General features: G+C 34.2%; 1 protein-coding gene across 9 annotated transcripts in view; it reads left to right on the forward strand.

Annotated features, from left to right (window-relative positions):
* LOC124451776 (receptor-type tyrosine-protein phosphatase F-like) overlaps nt 1-24,919 on the forward strand; it is a 28,940-nt gene that overhangs the window by 2,601 nt on the left and 1,420 nt on the right. For 3 of the 9 annotated variants that reach the window (XM_047002372.1, XM_047002374.1, XM_047002371.1), the window contains exons 2-20: nt 103-579; nt 2,207-2,509; nt 2,669-2,953; nt 4,636-4,925; nt 5,773-5,911; nt 6,272-6,586; nt 6,850-7,143; nt 7,211-7,286; nt 7,530-7,827; nt 7,907-7,970; nt 8,856-8,946; nt 12,182-12,393; nt 12,975-13,078; nt 13,375-13,462; nt 13,687-13,754; nt 14,591-14,624; nt 22,332-22,429; nt 22,792-22,908; nt 23,395-23,543. In XM_047002372.1, the coding sequence (XP_046858328.1) occupies nt 103-579; nt 2,207-2,509; nt 2,669-2,953; nt 4,636-4,925; nt 5,773-5,911; nt 6,272-6,586; nt 6,850-7,143; nt 7,211-7,286; nt 7,530-7,827; nt 7,907-7,970; nt 8,856-8,946; nt 12,182-12,393; nt 12,975-13,078; nt 13,375-13,462; nt 13,687-13,754; nt 14,591-14,624; nt 22,332-22,429; nt 22,792-22,908; nt 23,395-23,543 (3,502 nt within the window). Of the gene's footprint in view, nt 1-102; nt 580-902; nt 936-1,026; nt 1,071-2,206; nt 2,510-2,668; nt 2,954-4,635; nt 4,926-5,772; nt 5,912-6,271; nt 6,587-6,849; nt 7,144-7,210; nt 7,287-7,529; nt 7,828-7,906; nt 7,971-8,855; nt 8,947-12,181; nt 12,394-12,974; nt 13,079-13,374; nt 13,463-13,686; nt 13,755-14,590; nt 14,625-15,308; nt 15,368-15,676; nt 15,775-16,132; nt 16,389-16,715; nt 16,866-22,331; nt 22,430-22,791; nt 22,909-23,394; nt 23,544-24,919 lie in introns of those variants that run through there. The other 6 variants (XM_047002376.1, XM_047002375.1, XM_047002378.1 and 3 more) reach the window with 6 other exon arrangements.

Raw genomic sequence — 24,919 nt, forward strand, 5'->3', positions numbered from 1 at the left:
GCGGCCGTTATTGATATTTGTAAACTATAACTTCTTGAAATAGTAGAATTTTTGAAAAGTTTTGTCCAGTCATGTTCTATGTGGGGACTTCTTTTTTCTCAGGTACTGCTGGATTTTTCTTGAAACATGTTGAAACAGGAAAGTGTATTTATGATACAAAGATAGTACAGTCAAGATATCCACCACCAACTGGGGGAGAAAGAACACTTCACTTCTTGGAGCTTTCCGACAACTGTCTTCATCCAGCATCTCAGTTCAAATTTCTAGATAATGGTGCCGTATTGAAATTGAACGTACCAGGTTGTCTTCAAGGAGTTTATAAATATGGAACGGGTTATCAACTCCATATGTTGTATATCCACACTGATACACACAACATTAATGACGCTGCTTGTGTCAACAACAATGCTGTAACCCAAACCTCTTGGGGAGGTCTAGCAACGCGGTACGACCGCGCTGGATATCAATTTCGATGTTTAAGACCTCGTACTTCTAAAGAACTAAAAGACATTCAAGGAGTTGATCCTTATTTGAAAATGGCTAGTTGTAAATTTACACCTAAAAAGCAATTTCATTTCGGTAAGGGTTATTTGGTTCTTAATTCATATTTCGGTCCACCAAAATTTAAAACACATGAAAATATTTTAAATATTCACAAGTTATTAAAAAACATGGTAAATCAGCTACGGAAAACATGAGAAATCAGCTCAGCACACAAGAAACGGTCATATTGGTATTCAAAAAAGAAACTTCATTAAAAAAATTTTATTGGTACACCAACATGTCGGCCATGATGTCAGGTGACAATGTTCTATAGACTTGTTTTTCTTGTGATTTAATTAATACAATAGAAGATTACGATCTTCTATAGTGTTTCTAATGCAGTTTCGATTGACTGGCGAAAACCAGTTTACTACGGGTGCTTTAGCATTACGGTACGAAAGGGCTGGAAATAAATTGCGCTGTTTAAAACCTGCTAAACATAATTCACCGAGAATCCAACAAAGAATTGATCCATACCTTAAGAATGGCGTCTTGTCAAGATGAAAAAAACAAGAAAGTTCATTTTGGTAGGAAATATGTCAAAAATATTTCACTGTTTCTATTTTGAAATTTGAAGTGCTTGTGTACTGTTTATGGATTTAGGTTACTTTAACAGTTTGGACGATTTTAAACACTTTAGCAATATATTTTATAGTTAAAAAAATTCAGCTTTGCGGGTTTTTCGGCACTCTTAGTTGGTGATTTTCAGTATTTTTAACGTTTGACCACAGTATGAGAAAACTGACATCAAATCGGGAACTCCATTGTGAAGGTTGCACTATATTTTATATAGGATCGTGTAGAAAACGGCCTATATAAGCAGATTTTTTTTGTAATATATTGTTTTATAATGTATAAGCAAATGAAAACAAAATACGATGTGAAATGACACAAGAAAGCTGTTATAGTGTTTTCTAAACGCGTGTTCCCGATTTGATGGCAGATCGGGACTTTCTTCTTAGTTTTTAGTCACAGCCAAGCAAAAATAATGAACTTTGAGCGAGAAAAAATCCTGGTACATGAAATTTTTGACAAATAAATTATGTTCCAAAAATGTTCAAAATCATCTGAACTATCTAAAAAGCCCGATATGAAAAACAGGACATTGGCACTTTAAGCTAAGTATGATGCAGCGCTTTATAAAGTTACTGTGATAAAGTGCACAGCTAGTTACCTTCTGACCACTCTTCTGAGAATTTTCGTGTGCCTGCCACTGTCCAATGGCACTGTCTAATTCAATTTGTAACATTATGCCACTGAGTGTAGCTATAAGTCCGTCTGTGTATGAGCCCACTTGCATGCAAGCCCATACACAAGCCCGAAGACCAGGGTCCTAACTAAAACTATTTTATTGTCGACATCAAGACTAGCACTGGGGGTGTGCACCCCAGTGCATGCTAAAGCGACTTATATGGAGTGATGGGTTTTATTATCACAACATTTATGACATGAAAACTACTGTGTAGATAACTACAGTATAATATAGTCCATACATCGCCAACCCCATGTGTTTTAACGCTCCAGTGTACAAGCTCGTGAAAAAGGGCTTACTGACTTATATAAGCCCTGTTTTTTTGACCATTTATGACTTGTTAATGTAGTGTTGTAGACATGCAACTATTAAATTAATTAGCATTTTGTACATATTTTGTGTTTTCAATAGGTTCCGTGACTTGCGCTCGACAAAAAATAATGTACGCCAGCTGTCGTAAAGGACAATATATGGTAGTAAAGACTGCAGAATATCGTGGATTGAACCAAGGAAATGTTTGTGGTTCAAGTTACTATTACAACTGTAGTGTTGATGTCACATGTCGTCTAAAAAGACTTTGTGATGGCAAACGAGAATGTAATGTAACTGTCGATGATAATTTTTTCCCTTCAAAAAGTTGTCCTGGTTTGGACAAGTATCTTTACTTTGAATATCAATGTAACTCTACCATGACGTCATTCAATGAAATTTGCAGTAAGTAATGTGGAAATGTAAAGTGCTTTTGATTCATTTGAAGAACTAAATGATGTAGTTATACTTCAATGTCTGCCGGACTAAGATCACTAAGGAGAATATTCATGTTCATCAACTTGTTATGTTCATCAACTAATGATCTTTTACGATTTTTTATAGTTGACGATATCCAGTTATCACAGTCGACATTACCCAGCGAAGGTTTTGTAAAACTTTTTACGAAAGATGACGGGGATTTCGCTGTCTGTAAAAGTTCCTTGGGAAATGTCAAAGATAACGTTTCTCATTTTCTTGGCTACCCTAAAGCTGATCAAATAAGGGGGCAGACTTCCGGTAGTTCAATGTCCAAAACTGGAGAAGTAAACTGCAGAGCTACTGTGGCACCTTCATTTCTATGTACGGTTACACCAAGTAGTGGCTGTTCCGAGTATTCAATTTTAAAATGTAAGTTTCGGGAAAAAAATAAAGCTTGATATTTCAATATTTTTTTAGGATAAAATATACTCATTTAATAAAAACGACAAGATTTTTTAAAATAAACATGTTTCAACATCTCATGATGCCATCTTCAGTATAATAAGGAGTATTATGTATGTGATAAATGTATATGAGAGTAATATGATACTGTGATACAATTTATACACTTATGAATAGATTATTATATTACAATGAAATAGTGGTTAGAATTAATGATGAAAGTATTTACAGGCTGAATGTAGTGTTAAAACCAAAAACTTGAACGTTTAGATTATGGTTTGTGTTGTTAATGTGAAGGGCTTCTTTGATTTTGAGTGCGAATGCAGTATGTGCAGTGTCGATGATTTTAAAGCAAGAGGGTGAATAGTTAGTTTTGCATGAAGGTGATTTTAAAAGGTGTCGAAAGATATGTGTGTTTTTGTCAGTTGTGGTGTGATCCCTGATTCTGGAGGATAAATGACGGGAAGTTTCGCCAATATATCGGGAATTACATCCCGCACAATTGAATTGGTATACCACCATAAAATTAATAGAATTAGGGATATGATCTTGGAATGAGAAGTAGTTTTTGATTTTGAAAGAAGTGAAAATTAGTCGGATTTTAATGTCAGTGCAGAAGCATTTGATGATGTTTGTAAGTCTGTGTTGTGTGAGTCGTGAATGATGTCCGATGTACGGTAGTTTAAAGTAAAGAGTTTTTATGGACTGTTCGATGTTGTTGGTCGTGATTGTTATGTCGGATGTTTTGGTGTTTGCTTTGCAATTAGTATTAGTTTTTTCATGGAGATATCGTTTGATAGTTTTGTTGATGAAGTGTATTGGCAAAGAGTTGCGTAATAAAATAGATGTGATGTTCTTAAGGTCTTGTAGAAAGTCATTGTCGGTGTTGTTAATTTTGTATGCTCTGTCTACAAGTGTGCGTATTAATTCAGTCTTGTATGAAAGTTGTGTGAAACTGAAGTAGTTTGTCAATAGTCACGTGTAGGTTGGTTTATGATACGTCGACGTTGTATAGGTGTCATGTGATTTTGTTAATGAAATGTCTAGAAAATGTAGTAGGTTTTGTTATTCAGTTTCGAAAGAAAATTTAATGTTCGTTTGTTGTTTGTTGATATAACTAGTTACAGTAGTTACTAGTTACACCAGAATCAAGGAACACACCACAACTGACAAAAACTCACATATCTTTCGACACTTTTTAAAATCACCTTCATGCAAATCTAACTATTCACCCTCTTGCTTTAAAATCATCGACACTGTAGATACTACATTCGCACTCAAAATCAAAGAAGCACTTCACATTAACAAAACTAACCCTAATCTCAACATTCAAGTTTTTCGTTTTAACACTGTATTCAGCCTGTAAATACTTTCATCATTAATTCTAACCACTATTTCATTGTAATATAATAATCTATTCATAAGTGTATAAATTGTGTCTCAGTATGGCATCACGAGATGTTGAAACATGTTTATTTTGATGAAGAGTCATTTTGACTCTGAAGATGACTACCGCTAAGGTTGTCGAAACGCCACTTAACAACAACAACTTTCTCAGGACTATACCAACCTGGACGATCTACATTACAAACATGTAACGATACTCCCGGGTTCAAACCATCTACTCAATAATTATTTTGTCACCTCAGGTCATGTTTGTGATGATCCGCTCTTACAAAACACACAGAAGTTCCCGGACTCTTTGTTTGCTGCCTCGACCCAGGACCATAGCGCAAAAGCTGCAAGAATATCCAGTGGCAGTTCGTGGTGTGCTCCTGCTGCTGATGGCAATCATTATCTTCAACTGAATTTCCCAAGTCTTTATACAGTTAACGCTATCGCAATCTTTGGAGACAGTTCAAGTTCAAGCTTTATGACTGAATATCATATGCTTACAAACATTGACGGTGTTAACTGGAACTCTGAAAAATACCAAAAGGTAACAAAAAACTTTTCTAATTATATTTTGTTGAACCATACCAGTATTCTATAGCAAATGCTTTAATTTTACTGGCTAGTCTAGTCAAAAATAGTAAATATAGTAAAGCGATAGATAGCAAGTTGCGAAAAACATGGCTGCCTACATTGCCATCTCGCGTTTTACTTAGGTTTCTGACAATAAAGTTGATTGTTTATTTCAGAAAGCAATTCTAGAGAGGACTAAAGTTTCCACTCGATACAACATCAAGATTTTGTAGCGTAAAAATTAACAGAATTTAATTGAAATAAATAAACGTGCATTCAGGAAGAGTCGTTTACCTTTCAATGCGGACATTGAAAACTACAGCAAACGCAATAAAACTTTAAAAAATTAAGGAAAACTATTACAACCTTTTTCTTTATGAATACTAGTATGAAGTAAATGGTTTTAACTCGGGAGTATTTCGATGTAGATCGTCCAGGTTAGTAGAGTCCAGAGAAGGACTGTTGGTTTTGATGTTGACTGACGTTATAACATCCTTAGCGGTAGTTATCTTCGATTTACTTTTATTCTTTTTTATAAGAATTCTGCTGTCTCCAAATTTCGTTTTGGTAACTTTACTAATTAATCATCGGCTGAAACAAGATTGTAACTTTAACAATCAGTTTGTGGCAATATGAACCAACAGATTCTTTCCTCGCGTTTAACTCTTCAAGTTTAATTTGCAGTTTGTGGCTTTGAAAAGATATTCAGAAGATCCATAAGCCACTATCCCGTTTAGAGCGTCAAACAAACCCGACTTTTCTATAACGTTCTCAACCTTTCCCTACCCAAATACGTAAGTCATTATTTTCTCTTGTTTCAGATTATACAACAAAATTGGAATGGTTACAATGATGTAGCTATAGAGAAATTTTCTCGTGGCATTAAAGCCAAAAGTTTACGAATAGTTCCGACGAAGTCTATTGGTAAACTGTGTTTACGAATTGAAGTTTGTGGGGGAGGTAAGGAGTGAAAATATGTCTGGTTTGCTTTGCTCTGTAAAGGAGGTATTAATATACTATATATAAACATGTTTGCTCTTAAAATTAACTAAACACGTGGAATTTTCTTATTTGGGGCATTCTATGCATGTCCCATGGAAACAACGAATAAAGAAGGCAAATCTTAACATTGCGATCTCAGACTTTAGTGTTGCACTACATGTTTCGTTTTTCCACAATTTCTGAACTTTTTACTAAGCATAATGATGTTCCCTTTTTTGAAATCAATGAAATTCCGACGAAATATTCTATTTTATCGCATGATTTTATCCAACTCAAAATGCAATGATACCAAGTTTACAGTTTTGCCATATCTTGCAGACATGCTACCACACAAACCAACACATCTTACTGCGAATGAAGTTGCATCGAGATACCTCAAGATATCCTGGAAAGATCCCAAAAACACTGGTGTGAAACTTGGCACAAATCTTTTCAATCCTCTGACCAAAGTTCGATTAATAGTTCTTAAGGATACTGTCGTTATTTTTAATAAAATTTGGGAGGAAACTCTAATTAAACCTTACAAATTAGATAATCTTATTCCTTACACAACGTATTTGATAAATGTAACCGCTGGCAACTCTGAAGGTTTTGGTGGATCAATTAAAGCTAGTTTTACCACTGCTGAAGATGGTGAGTTCATATTATTTGTGCATTCATTTTGGTTTTGTTTGCATTGATGGTTTTATTGTCGTGGACGAATTTTGAGAGCTCAAATCGTTTGCTGGTGGACTCTTGTGTCAATCATGATTTTCTTTTGTGTTTTAATTAATCATATCTACATTTAGTGTTTTATTTAAGTTAGTAATGACAGTACACTGGTTGGGATTTCTTTTTAAAGTGTTTTTACTCTTTTAGATGAATCTTTAAAAGATGTGTTTTTCATTTTTGTTCAGTTCCCGAAGGTCCACCTTTAAATGTTAACATTTTCGCCATCAACAGTTCATCGTTATCAGTCACGTGGAAGCCACCTGATGTAATCAAAAGAAACGGAAAGATAGTCAGTTACACTGTTTGTATTACGCAATTGGAGAATGAAACGTGTTCAACGAACTATACCACCAAGGAACAGCATTTTGAAATGATTAATAATGTGAAGCCAGAGACAAAATATTATGTTCGCGTTTTAGCGTCTACGATAGTGGGATCTGGAATTTACAGCAATAGTACATGGGCATTTTCAAATGGATGTAAGTTGTTTATCGTTGAAGTAAAGTTTTGATTAGGATGATAAATTTATTCCACTTTCATATTTAGTGGCACCTGAACTGCCCACGACGCAGATTGGAAATACATTGACTTATTTGTTGCAAAATCCAACTTTGGAATATCGGTTTGTAGCTACCTCAGGGTCAATTTTTACATGCTGTAAGGAACAAAGAACTATTTTTTGAGTTTTATTGAGCTCTTTGCTCAAGTACATATAGGACAATAGTTTTAATGAGAGGATTGGGGAGGTCTAAACAGCTGCTCAGTTTTTTAGGGCAGTGCCTAGATGTACAACTTGTATTTGGACAATTGATGAAAGCAGAGGGTATGCGTGTATTTTTAAAAATGTTTTGCCTTCAATTTGCAGATATTTCTTCGTAGTAGTGATGGAATATGGCGAAGAAGAGAATCGTTTGACTTCTAACTTCAAAAACACAGACTTAGGGACTTATTCTGAGGCCATTGCTGCCACGCAACCAACGCCGTATATTGCCGCCGTAATGTCTCGCGGAAATTTTAAGTCTGAGTTCACACTTGGTGATAGCGGAAACACAAGTCTTGCAGGGACAAGAAGACGGCGTTCTAATGGTAAAATTTATTATAATGGGCCGCTGAAATATTCTATGGGCCACAGAATATTTCAACGCGTTTTCTTAAACGATCAGGTGCGATCTTTTCAATACCTTTTTACCTGCTTTGATAACAACATTTTTTATTCAGATATGAATGTTCACTTTGCTTCAGGAGGACTATTATTCCACTGACTGGAGTCCAGTGGTAGCAACTGCCCAAAAGCGGAAGTCATCAGGTTGGTGTTTGCTATCAATAGCTTATGTGAAATTTATGGATGTCTAAAGTGTAATGTTTCAAGATCGTTACAAAGTTCGTTTTGACCATGGATTTGACCACATAAAATTCTTGATAATGAATAGTGATTTTGTTTGATGATGCAGCAAAAGTTCAACAAGTAACTGAGGCAAGGATTTTGTGCATCTGTATTTTAATTGCATTGAGTTCCAAAATAAACTACCCTACATAAGAGATGGATGTTAAGCCAGTTACTGCTTCAATTCATACTTTTTTGAAAGTTTCCATGTCATTTGTTTGAAATTTCATGCTTTTGGGTGAAGGAAAAGGAATTTATGAGAGACATATGTAATGTGTTAAAAATTGCATGTTCTGTTTATAATCAATAACATGTACACTCAATGTGCAAAAAACTGCAGGAGGTGCAAAAAGTGCATCATATGTTCCTAGTTAGTTGTAAGATATTTTAATACAGCTCCACTTGCGCGTTTGTGATCATTGTGATGTTGGAACACACGCAAATGAATATAATGCACTGCAATATCAAGTTATGTATTCATACCTTTAGGTAGCCATGTTTCCTTTATAGTTGGGATCAGAGCCCTGTATTTGTAAGTGTTGTATTGCTCTCTGCATTTTGAATTATGATAAAGGTGATTGGGTGGAATGGGTCACATGGGCATCTTGCCGCCATTTTCGTTCAAAAAACGCAAATTATAACCATTTTTTACTTAGGAGATTAATTATAAAAAAATGTTTACAATGATTTTATGATGCGTTACAATAGTGCCAATCAAAGCGATGTAGAATAGAAACATTTTGTCCACCCCTTGTAGACTTAATTTTTTTTGCCTTTTGTTTTTCATCATTCATTTTCATCTTATAGGCGGCGGAAATCCTGGAGCTATTGCAGGTGCAATTGTGGCTACTATTTTGGTCATTGTTCTTGTCGTATTGGTCATTCTGTTTGTGAGAAGGTATGATTATTACTTTGGGATTTGTTAACGTGCCAGTTGTCCAACATTAAGTAACTACGTACCAGTTTTCCAACGTTAAATAATTACGTACCAGTTTTCCATCATTAAATAACTACGTACCAGTTTTCCATCATTAAATAATTATGTACCAGTTTTCCATCATTAAATAATTACTTACCAGTTTTCCAACATTAAATAATTACGTACCTGTTTTTCATCATTAAATAATTACGTACCAGTTTTCCATCATTAAATAACTACATACCAGTTTTCCATCATTAAATAACTACATACCAGTTTTCCATCATTAAATAATTACGTACCAGTTTTCCATCATTAAATAACTACATACCAGTTTTCCATCATTAAATAATTACGTACCAGTTTTCCATCATTAAATAATTACGTACCAGTTTTCCATCATTAAATAATTACATACCAGTTTTCCAACAATAAATAATTACGTACCTGTTTTTCATCATTAAATAACTACGTACCAGTTTTCCATTATTAGATAACTACGTACCAGTTTTCCATCATTAAATAACTACGTACCAGTTTTCTATCATTAAATAATTACGTACCAGTTTTCCATCATTAAATAACTACGTACCAGTTTTCTATCATTAAATAATTACGTACCAGTTTTCCATCATTAAATAATTACATACCAGTTTTCCAACAATAAATAATTACGTACCTGTTTTTAATCATTAAATAACTACGTACCAGTTTTCCATCATTAAATAATTACATACCAGTTTTCCAACAATAAATAATTACGTACCAGTTTTCCATCATTAAATAACTACGTACCAGTTTTCTATCATTAAATAATTACGTACCAGTTTTCCATCATTAAATAATTACATACCAGTTTTCCAACAATAAATAATTACGTACCTGTTTTTAATCATTAAATAATTACGCACCAGTTTTCCATCATTAAATAATTACGCACCAGTTTTCCAACATTAAATAACTACCTACCAGTTTTCCATCATTAAATAATTACGTACCAGTTTTCCAACAATAAATAATTACGTACCTGTTTTTAATCATTAAATAACTACGTACCAGTTTTCCATCATTAAATAATTACGTACCAGTTTTCTATCATTAAATAATTACGTACCAGTTTTCCATCATTAAATAATTACATACCAGTTTTCCAACAATAAATAATTACGTACCTGTTTTTAATCATTAAATAACTACGTACCAGTTTTCCATCATTAAATAACTACGTACCAGTTTTCTATCATTAAATAATTACGTACCAGTTTTCCATCATTAAATAACTACGTACCAGTTTTCTATCATTAAATAATTACGTACCAGTTTTCCATCATTAAATAATTACATACCAGTTTTCCAACAATAAATAATTACGTACCTGTTTTAATCATTAAATAATTACGCACCAGTTTTCCATCATTAAATAATTACGCACCAGTTTTCCAACATTAAATAACTACCTACCAGTTTTCCATCATTAAATAATTACGTACCAGTTTTCCAAGAATAAATAATTACGTACCTGTTTTTAATCATTAAATAACTACGTACCAGTTTTCCATCATTAAATAATTACGTACCAGTTTTCTATCATTAAATAATTACGTACCAGTTTTCCATCATTAAATAATTACATACCAGTTTTCCAACAATAAATAATTACGTACCTGTTTTTAATCATTAAATAACTACGTACCAGTTTTCCATCATTAAATAATTACGTACCAGTTTTCTATCATTAAATAATTACGTACCAGTTTTCCATCATTAAATAACTACGTACCAGTTTTCTATCATTAAATAATTACGTACCAGTTTTCCATCATTAAATAATTACATACCAGTTTTCCAACAATAAATAATTACGTACCTGTTTTAATCATTAAATAATTACGCACCAGTTTTCCATCATTAAATAATTACGCACCAGTTTTCCAACATTAAATAACTACCTACCAGTTTTCCATCATTAAATAATTACGTACCAGTTTTCCAACAATAAATAATTACGTACCTGTTTTTAATCATTAAATAACTACGTACCAGTTTTCCATCATTAAATAATTACGTACCAGTTTTCTATCATTAAATAATTACGTACCAGTTTTCCATCATTAAATAATTACATACCAGTTTTCCAACAATAAATAATTACGTACCTGTTTTTAATCATTAAATAACTACGTACCAGTTTTCCATCATTAAATAACTACGTACCAGTTTTCTATCATTAAATAATTACGTACCAGTTTTCCATCATTAAATAACTACGTACCAGTTTTCTATCATTAAATAATTACGTACCAGTTTTCCATCATTAAATAATTACATACCAGTTTTCCAACAATAAATAATTACGTACCTGTTTTTAATCATTAAATAATTACGCACCAGTTTTCCATCATTAAATAATTACGCACCAGTTTTCCAACATTAAATAACTACCTACCAGTTTTCCATCATTAAATAATTACGTACCAGTTTTCCAACAATAAATAATTACGTACCTGTTTTTAATCATTAAATAACTACGTACCAGTTTTCCATCATTAAATAATTACGTACCAGTTTTCCATCATTAAATAATTACGCACCAGTTTTCCATCATTAAATAATTACGCACCAGTTTTCCAACATTAAATAACTACCTACCAGTTTTCCATCATTAGATAATTACGTACCAGTTTTAATCATTAAATAACTACGTACCAGTTTTCCATCATTAAATAATTACGTACCAGTTTTCAATCATTAAATAATTACGTACCAGTTTTCCATCATTAAATAACTACCTACCAGTTTTCCATCATTAAATAATTACGTACCAGTTTTCCAACATTAAATAACTACGTACCAGTTTTCCATCATTAGATAATTACGTACCAGTTTTTAATCATTAAATAACTACGTACCAGTTTTCCATCATTAAATAATTACGTACCAGTTTTCAATCATTAAATAATTACGTACCAGTTTTCCAACATTAAATAATTACGTACCAGTTTTCCATCATTAAATAACTACGTACCAGTTTTCCGTCATTAAATAATTACGTACCAGTTTTCCATCATTAAATAATTACGCACCAGTTTTCCATCATTAAATAGTTACGCACCAGTTTTCCAACATTAAATAACTACGTACCAGTTTTCCATCTTTCAGAATTAAAATTCAGCTTCCGTTTGGTATCAACACCTTTTAAATTTCCCCCTCTTAGACGGCGTAATGGAAGAAAACGTTCTGGGTCCGTTAAAAAATCAAATGTAGAAAAGGTTAGAAATCACGGACCATCTGTAATGAATCAAGTATTTGTTGGAAGCCATAACATTGGAAATATCAACACCCCTGATAACATCAATAGCCCGATGAACAGACAGGATGAATCAGTTCTTGTCCTGAATGAAGTGAAAGTTTACGAGAACAATGCTGGTAAAATTTATAAAATCGATTGGCAACATCCGTGTGTGTGTTGTCTATTTTAACACGTTTTTTGGCTTTTTGTGATGACAAGTTTTTTGTCTTCAATAGCTTAGAGCTTTACTTCGTGTTACTTAGTGTCGTGTGTTTTAGTTAATTTCATGTGTCAATTTTCACACATGTTACTTAGTTTAAATCGTGTTAATTTCATGTGTGTTAATATTTTCATGTATGTTACTTAGTTTAATGCGTGTTAATTTCATGTGTGTTAATATTTTCATGTATGTTACTTAGTTTAATGCGTGTTAATTTCATGTGTGTTAATATTTTCATGTATGTTACTTATATTTTTATGTGCGTTGCTTAGTTTCATGTGTGTTTTTAGTTCCATGTGTGTTTCTTTGTTTCCTTTGTGTTAACTTAGTTTCACATTCTTAACGTCTGATACAAGCAAAATTATTTCCATTTGTTACTGAAATAGAGTAAACCCTCTTCATTGCGCTTGTAAACTTTTCAAATGACATTCTTTATTTAAAGATAATTACATACTTATTTTCTCTCCTGTTGATGTTTTCCTTTCTGTACTCTTTAAGCTATTACCGCCAAGGATCGTCAACCAATTCCCATAGCAATGTTCGAGAGACACGTGAGGAAACTGAAGCATAACAACATAAAGGAACTAAAGTTAGAGTTCGAGGTAATGTTGCACCAGCTATCATTGAGTTAAGGGCATGCGCACTTAATCGAAAGGTTTTACTCAGATTTTCGTTGTAAGAGACGCGAGCTTATCATTGAAAGCTCGTAGTAATTGTACAAACGATCTACTTACGTATATAAAAAGTACGTAAAACTGCAAGTTATCACAAAATATCAGGAAATTTTCCGTTTTCACAGTTAATCGTCTGTCCAATCAAACTTCCCAAACTTTCTCACGTTTTTTTTGACACTGTCACACATTTGGTGTAACACTTAAATGATTTTGATTTTCTACAGGATTTACCAAATGGTCAAATGTCCAATTGGGATGTCGCGAAGAAACCTCACAATACTTCAAAAAACCGATATGGAAACGCTGTCACATGTAAGATTATTAGCCAAGAAACTTTCAATATTTCGAAACTTGTGTGGAAGCACAGTCACGTGTGAGATTATGGACGAAAAAACTATACCATAATGACGATAACTGATTGAAATGCAGTCAGATGTAAGATTATTGACTAATAAATCTTACTACTAATAAAAACGGAGCAATATTGAGTATTAGTCTAAGAACCATGCAATACTAACGAAGGCCGTTTCATTTAGACGACCATTCTCGTGTGATACTCTCCGGAGATGAAAAAACTGACTATATTAATGCCTCATTTGTCGACGTAAGTGTTCTACAAAGCTTTAGTTCATTAATTTAACCATATACAGGGTGTCCCCCTGATGTAAAAGTTTTATCAAATATTTATTAAATCTTCTATATACAAACTTAAGGAGGTTTTACACAACACTGCAGGAGTTCAATGCAAAGACTTCTTAAATAATGGGCATACTTATTTACATTTACGTATATTCAAATTTCATAATGAATTCAGTTCACCCCCGAAAAACGGAACCCACACAAACTAATTTTTTATGTGCCAAAGTTACTATGCACAATACTATCACTATAGCATTCACATGCTGTCAGACTAGCGTGTAAACAAATCAACCAGTTGGAACAAACAGCTGTTGCAGACAAAGTTATTTTGTACAGATTACATTTTAATACATACATAATTATTTGTGTGCGTTCCGTTGTTTTGGCACATCTTGTATGTTGATTGTCGTTCGAATAATGTCAGTGAATGGTTGCTTACTAATATAGGGCTGATTACATGAGCCCGGGTGTAGACGGGATTCAGTCAAGCGATAAATGATTTTAGCAAATGGAAACGATTCAATACTCATCATCAGATATATCTTCTCTGGCAATTTTACAATATTCTGGTTTGATAACTACACAAAACATTTAAAATTACAACAACCAATTTGGTTTAATTTGAGAATTACAGGAATGACTTGTGGTGCTTAAACAAACAGTTGTAATTTTTACGCTTGAAGTTTCTACTCCTTTAAATACCTCGAAATCATTTCACGCCTCACTGAAACTCGGCTCGCCGGGAACAGCCCCATAGACTCCACGCAATTGTTGTTTAACGTTTCTACGTTTGTATTTCAGGGCAAAACTGACAATTATTACATCGCGACCCAAGGTATGTAAATGAGGTACTATCGCACGTGCCTTTTCTAGTTCTAAAGGATGTTTTCAATACGAAATGACTGCTTATTCGATAATTTCAAGGTGTACCACATTAGTGTCAAAAGATATGCAGTTACTTATCATTGCGTTGTTGTTAGAGATTATTTATAAGTAAAACCATGTTAGTGAGCTGACTTAGTTATCAAATGTATAAATAAAACCATGTTAGTGAGCTTACGTAGTTATCAAATGTATAAGTAAAACCATGTTAGTAAGCTTACTTAGTTATCAAATGTATAAGTAAAACCATGTTAGTGAGCGCACTTAGTTATCAAAAGTACACAAAAGCCAAGGGAGGTTGAGTAAAACTTGCATTGTAATACTATGTTTGCCAAAATGCTTTAGCCAGTGTTTCACATACTGTCAAGTATTGTGTAAATTAAATGTTTTTGTGTTTTTGGGAATACTGTGTGGTGATTTTTATTATTTCATGCCAACATTCGGGATTGTTTATAATACCACAGAATGTGGGATGTACAGAAGGGTCACTCGTATCGGAGCCTTAGATGTTTTTGTCCTCGCGCATGTTGTGCCGCGCATTTCGGCAGCCATTATTCCAGCAAGATATTTAGGGCTTTTCACTTGTTCCCAACCACTAAAATGACCGAACGTCAATTCTTCTTTTGAATTATTTCAGATTTCATTGTGAAGAAATGATGTCTTGTAATTGCAGCGGTTGGAAAAAAGTGAAAAACCGTAAGTATCTTGCTGGAATAATGGCGGCCGTAAGGATGCGGTGCACACCTGAGTGGCTCTTCTGTATAATTTTTATTCTGAGCTAATACTACCAGTACATGCGACTTGTAAGGTCGTATCAATTGTAATGCAACCTTTAAATTTGAATATTAAATTCTAATTAGGTAAATACGTACATTATTAATTCGTTAAACGAGAACGAAAGAACTTGAGGCGACCATGCATCATTATACTTTTTTCGATTTTTATCAAACTAAATTGACTTACATGCTATAACGAAATTCCTTCTCTTTGTTCTCCTTCTTTCAGGACCCAAATCCAAAACAGTCAACGACTTTTGGAGAATGATATTCGAAAACAAGTGTCCAACTATTGTGATGTTGACGACATTAAAAGAAATGGGAAAGGTTTGAACAGTGTGGCCATACATATGCTTTTTTCAGTAGGTTTGGTCTGACGAGTTTAGACTCTTCCACCTGCTTTATTTAGCTTAAATGTTTAGAACAGGGGGGGAGTCATGGTTAAACTCATCCGTCCGAATCTGGCTAAAAACTTGCATACATGGTTACACTTGGTGGGACCATTGTGTCGACATAAATTATTTAATTTACATACCATAAAAGCGCCAACAGTTAGAGAATCAAACTGGCAAATAATAACTACCGAGAACTTTCATTTAATAGAATAAATATTTTCGTGTCATTTTGAATCGTGATAACGAATTAAATGATTCAAATTGTACATACATCGTGCTTTTCCTCTCAGGTGAAATGTGAAAAGTATTGGCCAGATGAATCCAAAATATACGGTACGATCCAGGTGACCATCACCAAGACAAAAGCTTTTGCTGATTACGTCTTGAGGTCTGCAGTAGTGAGTAAGGTAAGTCAGTCTTAGAGCAAACCTCCATGAGGCTGCATGTGTAAGAGGGAATTTTGGTCGGTCGTTTTTCTTTATTATTGATTTACCTTGTGTATGCACTAATTAATCAGAAATTTACAAAGACGTCTTTCTTGATACTACTGAAAGACTGGGAGATAAATTGTTATGAAAGAATTTTCCTTCATTTTCAACGGTTACCTTTATTTTGCCGTTGTCCACGTTATCTTTTACCTTGTTCTGCAACAGAAGTATGGTGTGTCGACCTCATTGCTGACATACCCATATGTAATAAGCTTGGAGTGAACCCTTAGGAATGTGTCAATCACAATCTGTGCCGTACTTTGTCAAATAATCTATTCTTTGTTTTCACTTTGAAATTATTGTTAAAGGAATAATGTCGTCGGTCGTTCCACGCGACGAAGGGACAAATCGGACGCTGATGTTTTTTTTATCTTTTACCTTTAAGTTTTAGTGTTTGTTCTTATTGTCATATTATGGTGAGCATCACAAAGTTCAGCAGTTTCATTACATTTCATGGCCGGACTATGGCGTGCTTCGTCATCCAACACAACTATTGACATTCAGGAAGCATTTCAAATCTTATCACAAGACAAAAGCCGGTTTTGCCGTCATCCATTGTAGGTTTGTGATAACATGTGCCAAAACTAGACGTTAATTGAGAGGGGGGGTGAATAATCATGTATTCGGCTCTGTCCTGCTGATTTCTTCTGAAATTAAAATCGCTAACAAACAAAATCAGTCGGGCAGTGCTAAAGATGAATATTCACCCCCAATTAAAGTACTAGTTTCCGCCCTGCATGTGTAGTAAATCTTAAAATAATCCTCCATTGTAGGTTAGTGATGACATGTGTAGTAAATCTTAACATAATCCTCCATCGTACATTAGTGATAACATGTGTAGTTATTCTTAATATAATCCTCCATTGTTGGTTAGTGATAAGATGTGTAGTTTAAAATACTAGCCTTTCTCCTCGATGCAATAATTTTGGCTATGTTGCCAACAAGAATGGATGCAAGACGATTTTGTATCTGGGCATGCTCGTGTTTGAATTGAATTTTGTTGCTGTGTACGGTTGTCTATTTGTCTTTGCCTTTTTTGTCAGGAATCTTATATACTTGGCAACCAGTCTAGGATTTAGTTGAGGGAGGACGGTTTAAAATGGTGCAAACCTCTTCTCTCTCTGGACTATTAATAGTATATTGAAATGCATGCATTAAAAGCTTTCTCTAATAACATGCATGAACATAGTTTTATTGTTTACGTATTTGCTGACGTGTGAAGTCATAATAATAATGGACTCCGTCGATTTCGACGTATGAGGGTACCACGAAGTGGAACATCCTGGTTACTTACATTATAGTGAAGGCAGCTGAACAGACTACAATCGCTCGTACCCTTCACGCAACCACAACGCTGATATCAGCGTGACACAGTATGACAAGGCTGCAACATTGCAGATGCAGGTACAGTCCATCCGAGGACATAGTTTCCTCTACCAAATTTCCCTCACATGGTTTGGTCAACCCGGGCTAGGTTTAAAGACACATTGCCAAATGTGCCACGAGCCGGGATTGACCCCGCGCCGTCTGGCTTACAGCTCACGCCATTAACCATTCATCCACTCGCCCCTTAAGACATCATAGTAAGCTACTATTGATAATACTCGAGATCTATTTGTCTGGGAAGTTCAGTGTCGTAGCAGTTCAGTGGTAGTTCAGTGTCGTAGCAGTTCAGTGGTAATTCAGTGTCGTAGCAGTTCAGTGTAAGTTTAGTGTCGTAGCAGAAGTGGAAGTTCAGTGTCGTAGCAGAAGTGGAAGCTCAGTGTCGTAGCAGTTCAGTGGAAGTTCAGTGTCGTAGCAGTTCAGTGGAAGTTCAGTGGAAGTTCAGTGTCGTAGCATTTCCGTGGAAGTTCAGTGTCGTAGCAGTTCAGTGGAAGTTCAGTGTTGGAGCAGAAGTGGAAATTGCCAAAATTTCCCGCTTGGTGTGCTTCACCCAGTTTTATAAACACTTGATTTTTGTGTGGGACACGAGCTCGTTTTAGTGGATGGATAATGCATATTTTAGGTCATTGATACGTTACAGGTTGTTATCTCGTTAATACTAGTAAATTTTTCCGTTTGCTTTCTTCCTATAGCGCTGGTGTTGGTCGTACTGGAGTATTTATGGCCATAGATAAAATCCTCGATGATCTTGACGATGATTATGAGACAAATATTGATGTATTTGGCTTTGTGAAAGAGATGAGATCGCGGCGAATAAACATGGTGCAGACAGCGGTATGTCAATAAATATGTAATAAGACAATCTCTACGCATACAGTACTTTAGTGGGTATCATTGTGTGTGTGGGGCGAGAGTGCTTATGTATAAAGGTGCTGCAGACAGCATGTCCTAATTGACCATAACAGTGACATCTCTACTTGAGATGTATTCAAGGGGGTGTTCTTCCATGGGAGAGCAGTGGCAAAACCAGAGGAGAGCATGTTTATTTTTGAACTTAATTTTTGCCAAATTAAGTTCCCTAAAATTTAATGTTTTTAGACATAATAATTTGCATGTATGAATATTATCTTCCTTCACACACACATTATCGAGGTGACGCAATGATTTTGAACGCGATCCTAGCTCTTTATGTCTATCTACTGAGTCAAGGTGAGGCAAGGTGGCAAAAAGCAAAACTCAAAATGAAAGATAAGTTAAAAGAAGGTTTGAAAACCCAATCCTATAAAAAAATTTAAAAATTGAATCTAAACCAGCAACTTTCCAACTGTATATCAACTCTCGAAATGCAGATTTTAATCGTCAGTAGCGTAAGTTTTCAAACTTTCAAGATGGCGGCTTGCATTTCTCGTAAATATAGAATTTGTGCGGAGTCACATATCTAGTAGATTTGGTTCTATGTCATTGAGCTGTAGACGCCATTAGAGAAAGGGTGCTTTATTGTGATTGAAGAGTTAAAAGATATGCGCTTTAGTTTCCATGTCAATCTTGTAGGTATAATTTATTTCACATAGAATTAACTTCCTCAAATTTACTGGTGGTGTGATCATTGTCCTTATTTGCAAATCTTTTTGACACAAAGATAATGAAGTTCTTAAGATGGCATCTGTGTTTTGAGAAACATCAATTTTTCGCACGTTACTTTGTTTGTTTTTAACTGTTGCTACTACCTCATAGTTTGTCATTTTGAGTAGAAAGCCATATGTTCTAACCAATCTAGGATCAGTACATGTTTATTTATGACGCCATTATGGCTCATATCCAATGTAGAGTGAATGGAATTGAGGCTATGCAAATCAAGGCCGAGATTGAACATCTATCAAAAAAGCTTGGGAATGGAAGAATGTAAATGAGGTACTATCGCACGTTTTGAATACGAAATGATTGTTTATTCGATAATTTCAATGTGTACCACATTAGTGTCAAAAGATATGCAGTTACTTATCATTGCGTTGTTGTTAGAGATTATTTATAAGTAAAACCATGTTAGTAAGCTTACTTAGTTATCAAATGTATAAGTAAAACCATGTTAGTGAGCTTACTTAGTTATCAAATGTATAAGTAAAACCATGTTAGTGAGCTTACTTAGTTATCAAATGTATAAGTAAAACCATGTTAGTGAGCTTACTTAGTTATCAAATTTAATAAGTAAAACCATGTTAGTAAGCTTACTTAGTTATCAAATGTATAAGTAAAACCATGTTAATGAGCTTACTTAGTTATCAAATGTATAAGTAAAACCATGTTAGTGAGCTTACTTAGTTATCAAATTTAATAAGTAAAACCATGTTAGTGAGCTTACTTAGTTATCAAATGTATAAGTAAAACCATGTTAGTGAGCTTACTTAGTTATCAAATGTATAAGTAAAACCATGTTAGTGAGCTTACTTAGTTATCAAATTTAATAAGTAAAACCATGTTAGTAAGCTTACTTAGTTATCAAATGTATAAGTAAAACCATGTTAGTGAGCTTACTTAGTTATCAAATTTAATAAGTAAAACCATGTTAGTAAGCTTACTTAGTTATCAAATGTATAAGTAAAACCATGTTAGTGAGCTTACTTAGTTATCAAATGTATAAGTAAAACCATGTTAGGGAGCTTACTTAGTTATCAAATGTATAAGTAAAACCATGTTAGTGAGCTCACTTAGTTATCAAATGTATAAGTAAAACCATGTTAGTGAGCTTACTTAGTTATCAAATTTAATAAGTAAAACCATTTTAGTGAGCTTACTTAGTTATCAAATGTATAAGTAAAACCATGTTAGTGAGCTTACTTAGTTATCAAATTTAATAAGTAAAACCATGTTAGTGAGCTTACTTAGTTATCAAATGTATAAGTAAAACCATGTTAGTGAGCTCACTTAGTTATCAAATGTATAAGTAAAACCATGTTAGTGAGCTCACTTAGTTATCAAATGTATAAGTAAAACCATGTTAGTGAGCTTACTTAGTTATCAAATTTAATAAGTAAAACCATGTTAGGAGCTTACTTAGTTATCAAATGTATAAGTAAAACCATGTTAGTGAGCTTACTTAGTTATCAAATGTATAAGTAAAACCATGTTAGTGAGCTTACTTAGTTATCAAATTTAATAAGTAAAACCATGTTAGGGAGCTTACTTAGTTATCAAATTTAATAAGTAAAACCATGTTAGGGAGCTTACTTAGTTATCAAATGTATAAGTAAAACCATGTTAGTGAGCTCACTTAGTTATCAAATGTATAAGTAAAACCATGTTAGTGAGCTTATTTAGTTATCAAATGTATAAGTAAAACCATGTTAGTGAGCTTACTTAGTTATCAAATGTATAAGTAAAACCATGTTAGTGAGCTTACTTAGTTATCAAATGTATAAGTAAAACCATGTTAGTGAGCTCACTTAGTTATCAAATGTATAAGTAAAACCATGTTAGTGAGCTTACTTAGTTATCAAATTTAATAAGTAAAACCATGTTAGTAAGCTTACTTAGTTATCAAATGTATAAGTAATACCATGTTAGTGAGCTTACTTAGTTATCAAATGTATAAGTAAAACCATGTTAGTGAGCTTACTTAGTTATCAAATGTATAAGTAAAACCATGTTAGTGAGCTTACTTAGTTATCAAATGTATAAGTAAAACCATGTTAGTAAGCTTACTTAGTTATCAAATATATAAGTAAAACCATGTTAGTGAGCTTACTTAGTTATCAAATGTATAAGTAAAACCATGTTAGTGAGCTCACTTAGTTATCAAATGTATAAGTAAAACCATGTTAGTAAGCTTACTTAGTTATCAAATGTATAAGTAAAACCATGTTAGTGAGCTTACTTAATTATCAAATGTACACAAAAGCAAGGGAGGATGAGTAAAACTTGCATTGTAATACTATGTTTGCCAAAATGTTTTAGCCAGTGTTTCACATACTGTCAAGTATTGTGTAAATTAAATGTTTTTGTGTTTTTGGGAATACTATGTGGTGATTTTTATTATTTCATGCCAACTTTCGGGATTGTCTGTAATACCACAGAATTTGGGATGTACAGAAGGGTCACTCGTATCGGAGCCTAAGATGTATTTTTCCTCGCGCATGTTGTGCCGCGCATATCGGCAGCCATTATTCCAGCAAGATATTTAGGACTTTTCACTTGTTCCCAACCACTAAAATGACCGAACGTCAATTCTTCTATTGAAATATTTTCAATTTCATTGTGAAGAAATGACGTCTTGTAATTGCAGCGGTTGCAAAAAAGTGAATAACCGTAAGAATCTTAATGGCGGCCGTAAGGATGCGGTGCACACCTGAGTGGCTCTTCTGTATAATTTTTATTCTGAGCTAATACTACCAGTACATGCGACTTGTAAGGTCGTATTAATTGTAATACAACCTTTAAATTTGAATATTAAATTCTAATTAGGTAAATACGTACATTTTTAATTCGTTAAACGAGAACGAAAGAACTTGAGGCAACCATGGCATCATTATAATTTTTTCGATTTTTATCAAACTAAATTGACTTACATTTTATCGTTAGTGTGCTATAACGAAATTCCTTCTTTTTGTTCTCCTTCTTTCAGGACCCAAACCCAAAACAGTCAACGACTTTTGGAGGATGATATTCGAACACAAGTGTCCAACTATTGTGATGTTGACGACATTAAAAGAAATGGGAAAGGTTTGAACAGTGTGGCCATACATATGCTTTTTTTTCAGTAGGTTTGGTCTGACGAGTTTAGACTCTTCCACCTGCTTTATTTAGCTTAAAAGTTTAGAACAGGGGGGTATTGCTTTAACTCATCCGTCCGAATCTGGTTAAAAACTTGCATACATGGTTACACTTGGTGGGACCATTGTGTCGACATAAATTATTTAATTTACATTCCATAAAAGCGCCAACAGTTAGAGAATCAAACTGGCAAAAAATAACTACCGTTTTAGAGAACTTTCATTTAATAGAATAAATATTTTCGTGTCATTTTGAATCGTGATAAGAATTAAATGATTAAAATTGTACATACATCGTGCTTTTCCTCTCAGGTGAAATGTGAAAAGTATTGGCCAGATGAATCCAAGATATACGGTACGATCCAGGTGACCATCACCAAGACTAAAGCTTTTGCTGATTACGTCTTGAGATCTGCAGTAGTGAGTAAGGTAAGTCAGTCTTAGAGCAAACCTCCATGAGGCTGCATGTTGAAGAGGGAATTTTGGTAGGTCGTTTTTCTATATTATTGATTTAACTGTGCATGCACTAATTAATCAGAAATTTACAAAGACGTCTTTCTTGATATTACTGAAAGACTGCGAGATAAATGGTTATGAGAGAATTTTCCTCTATTTTTAACGGTTACCTTCATTTTGCCGTTGTCCACGTTATCTTTTACCTTGTTCTGCAACAGAAGTATGGTGTGTCGACCTCATTGCTGACAGACCCATATGTAATAAGCTTGGAGTGAACCCTTATGAATGTATCAATCACAATCTGTGCCGTACTTTGTCAAATAATCTATTCTTTGTTTTCACTTTGAAATTATTGTTAAAGGAATGTCGTCGGTCGTTCCACGCGACGAAGGGACAAATCGGACGCTGATGTTTTTATCTTTTACCTTTAAGTTTTAGTGTTTGTTGTTATTGTCATAGGATGGTGAGCATCACAAAGTTCAGCAGTTTCATTACATTTCATGGCCGGACTATGGCGTGCCTCGTCATCCAACACAACTATTGACATTCAGGAAGCATTTCAAATCTTATCACAAGACAAAAGCCGGTTTTGCCGTCATCCATTGTAGGTTAGTGATAACATGTGCCAAAACTAGACGTTAATTGAGAGGGGGGGTGAATATTCATATATTCGGTTCTGTCCTGCTGATTTCTTTTGAAAATAAAATCGCTAACCAAAAAAACCAGTTGGGCAGTGCTAAATATGAATATTCACCCCCAATTAGCGTTCTAGTTTCGGTCCTGCATGTGTAGTAAATCTTAAAATAATCCTGCAGTGTAGGTTAGTGATGATATGTGTAGTGAATCTTAATATAATCCTCCATCGTACATTAGTGATAACTTGTGTAGTTATTCTTAATATAATCATGCATTGTTGGTTAGTGATAAAATGTGTAGTTTAAAGTACTAACCTTTCTCCTCGCTGCAATAGTTTTGACTATGTTGCCAACAAGAATGAATGCAAGACGATTTTGTACCTGGGGATGCTCATGTTTGAATTGAATTTTGTTGCTGTTTACGGTTGTCTATTTGTCTTTGCCTTTTTTGTCAGGAATTTATATGCTTGGCAACCAGTGTAGGATTTAGTTGAGGGAAGACGGTTTGAAATGGTGCAAACCTCTTCTCTCTCTGGACTATTTATAGTATATTGAAATGCATGCATTAAAAGCTTGCACTAATGACATGCATGAACATAGTTTTATTGTTTACGTATTTGCTGACGTGTGAAGTTATAGTAAGCTACTATTGATAGTACACGAGATCTATTTGCGGTGCAAACAGCGGTATGTCAATAAATGTATAATAGGGACATCTCTACACATACAGTACTTTAGTGGGTATCATTCTGTGTGTGTGTGGGGGCAGAGTGCTTATGTATAAAGGTGCTGCAGACAGCATGTCCTAATTGTCCATAACAGTGACATCTCTTCTTGGGATGTATTCAAGGGGGTGTTTTTCCATGGGAGAGCAGTAGCAAAACCAGAGGACAGCATGTTTATTTATCCTACTTTGCCAAATTAAGTTCCCCTAAAATTTATTATGTTTAGACATAATAATTTGCATGGATGAAGATTATCTTCCCCTCACACACACAATTATCGAGGTGACGCAATGATTTTGAACGCGATCCTAGCTCTTTATGTCTATCTACTGAGTCAAGGTGAGGCAAGGATGCCATCTTAAAAGGTGGCAAAAAGCAAAACTCAAAATGAAAGATAAGTTAAAAGAAGGTTTAAAAACCCAATCCTATCAAAAATTTAAAAATTGAATCCAGACCAGCAACTTTCCAACTGTATATCAACTCTCGAAATGCAGATTTTAATCGTCAATAGCGTAAGTTTTCTAACTTTCAAGATGGTGGCTTGCCTTTCTCGTAAATATAGAATTTTTGCGGAGTCACATATCTTGTAGATTTGGTTCTATGTCATAGAGCTGTAGACGCCAT

This window comes from Xenia sp. Carnegie-2017, unplaced genomic scaffold, assembly GCF_021976095.1.
Source record: "Xenia sp. Carnegie-2017 unplaced genomic scaffold, XeniaSp_v1 HiC_scaffold_24, whole genome shotgun sequence".
Classification (NCBI taxonomy): Eukaryota; Metazoa; Cnidaria; class Anthozoa; order Malacalcyonacea; family Xeniidae; genus Xenia; species Xenia sp. Carnegie-2017.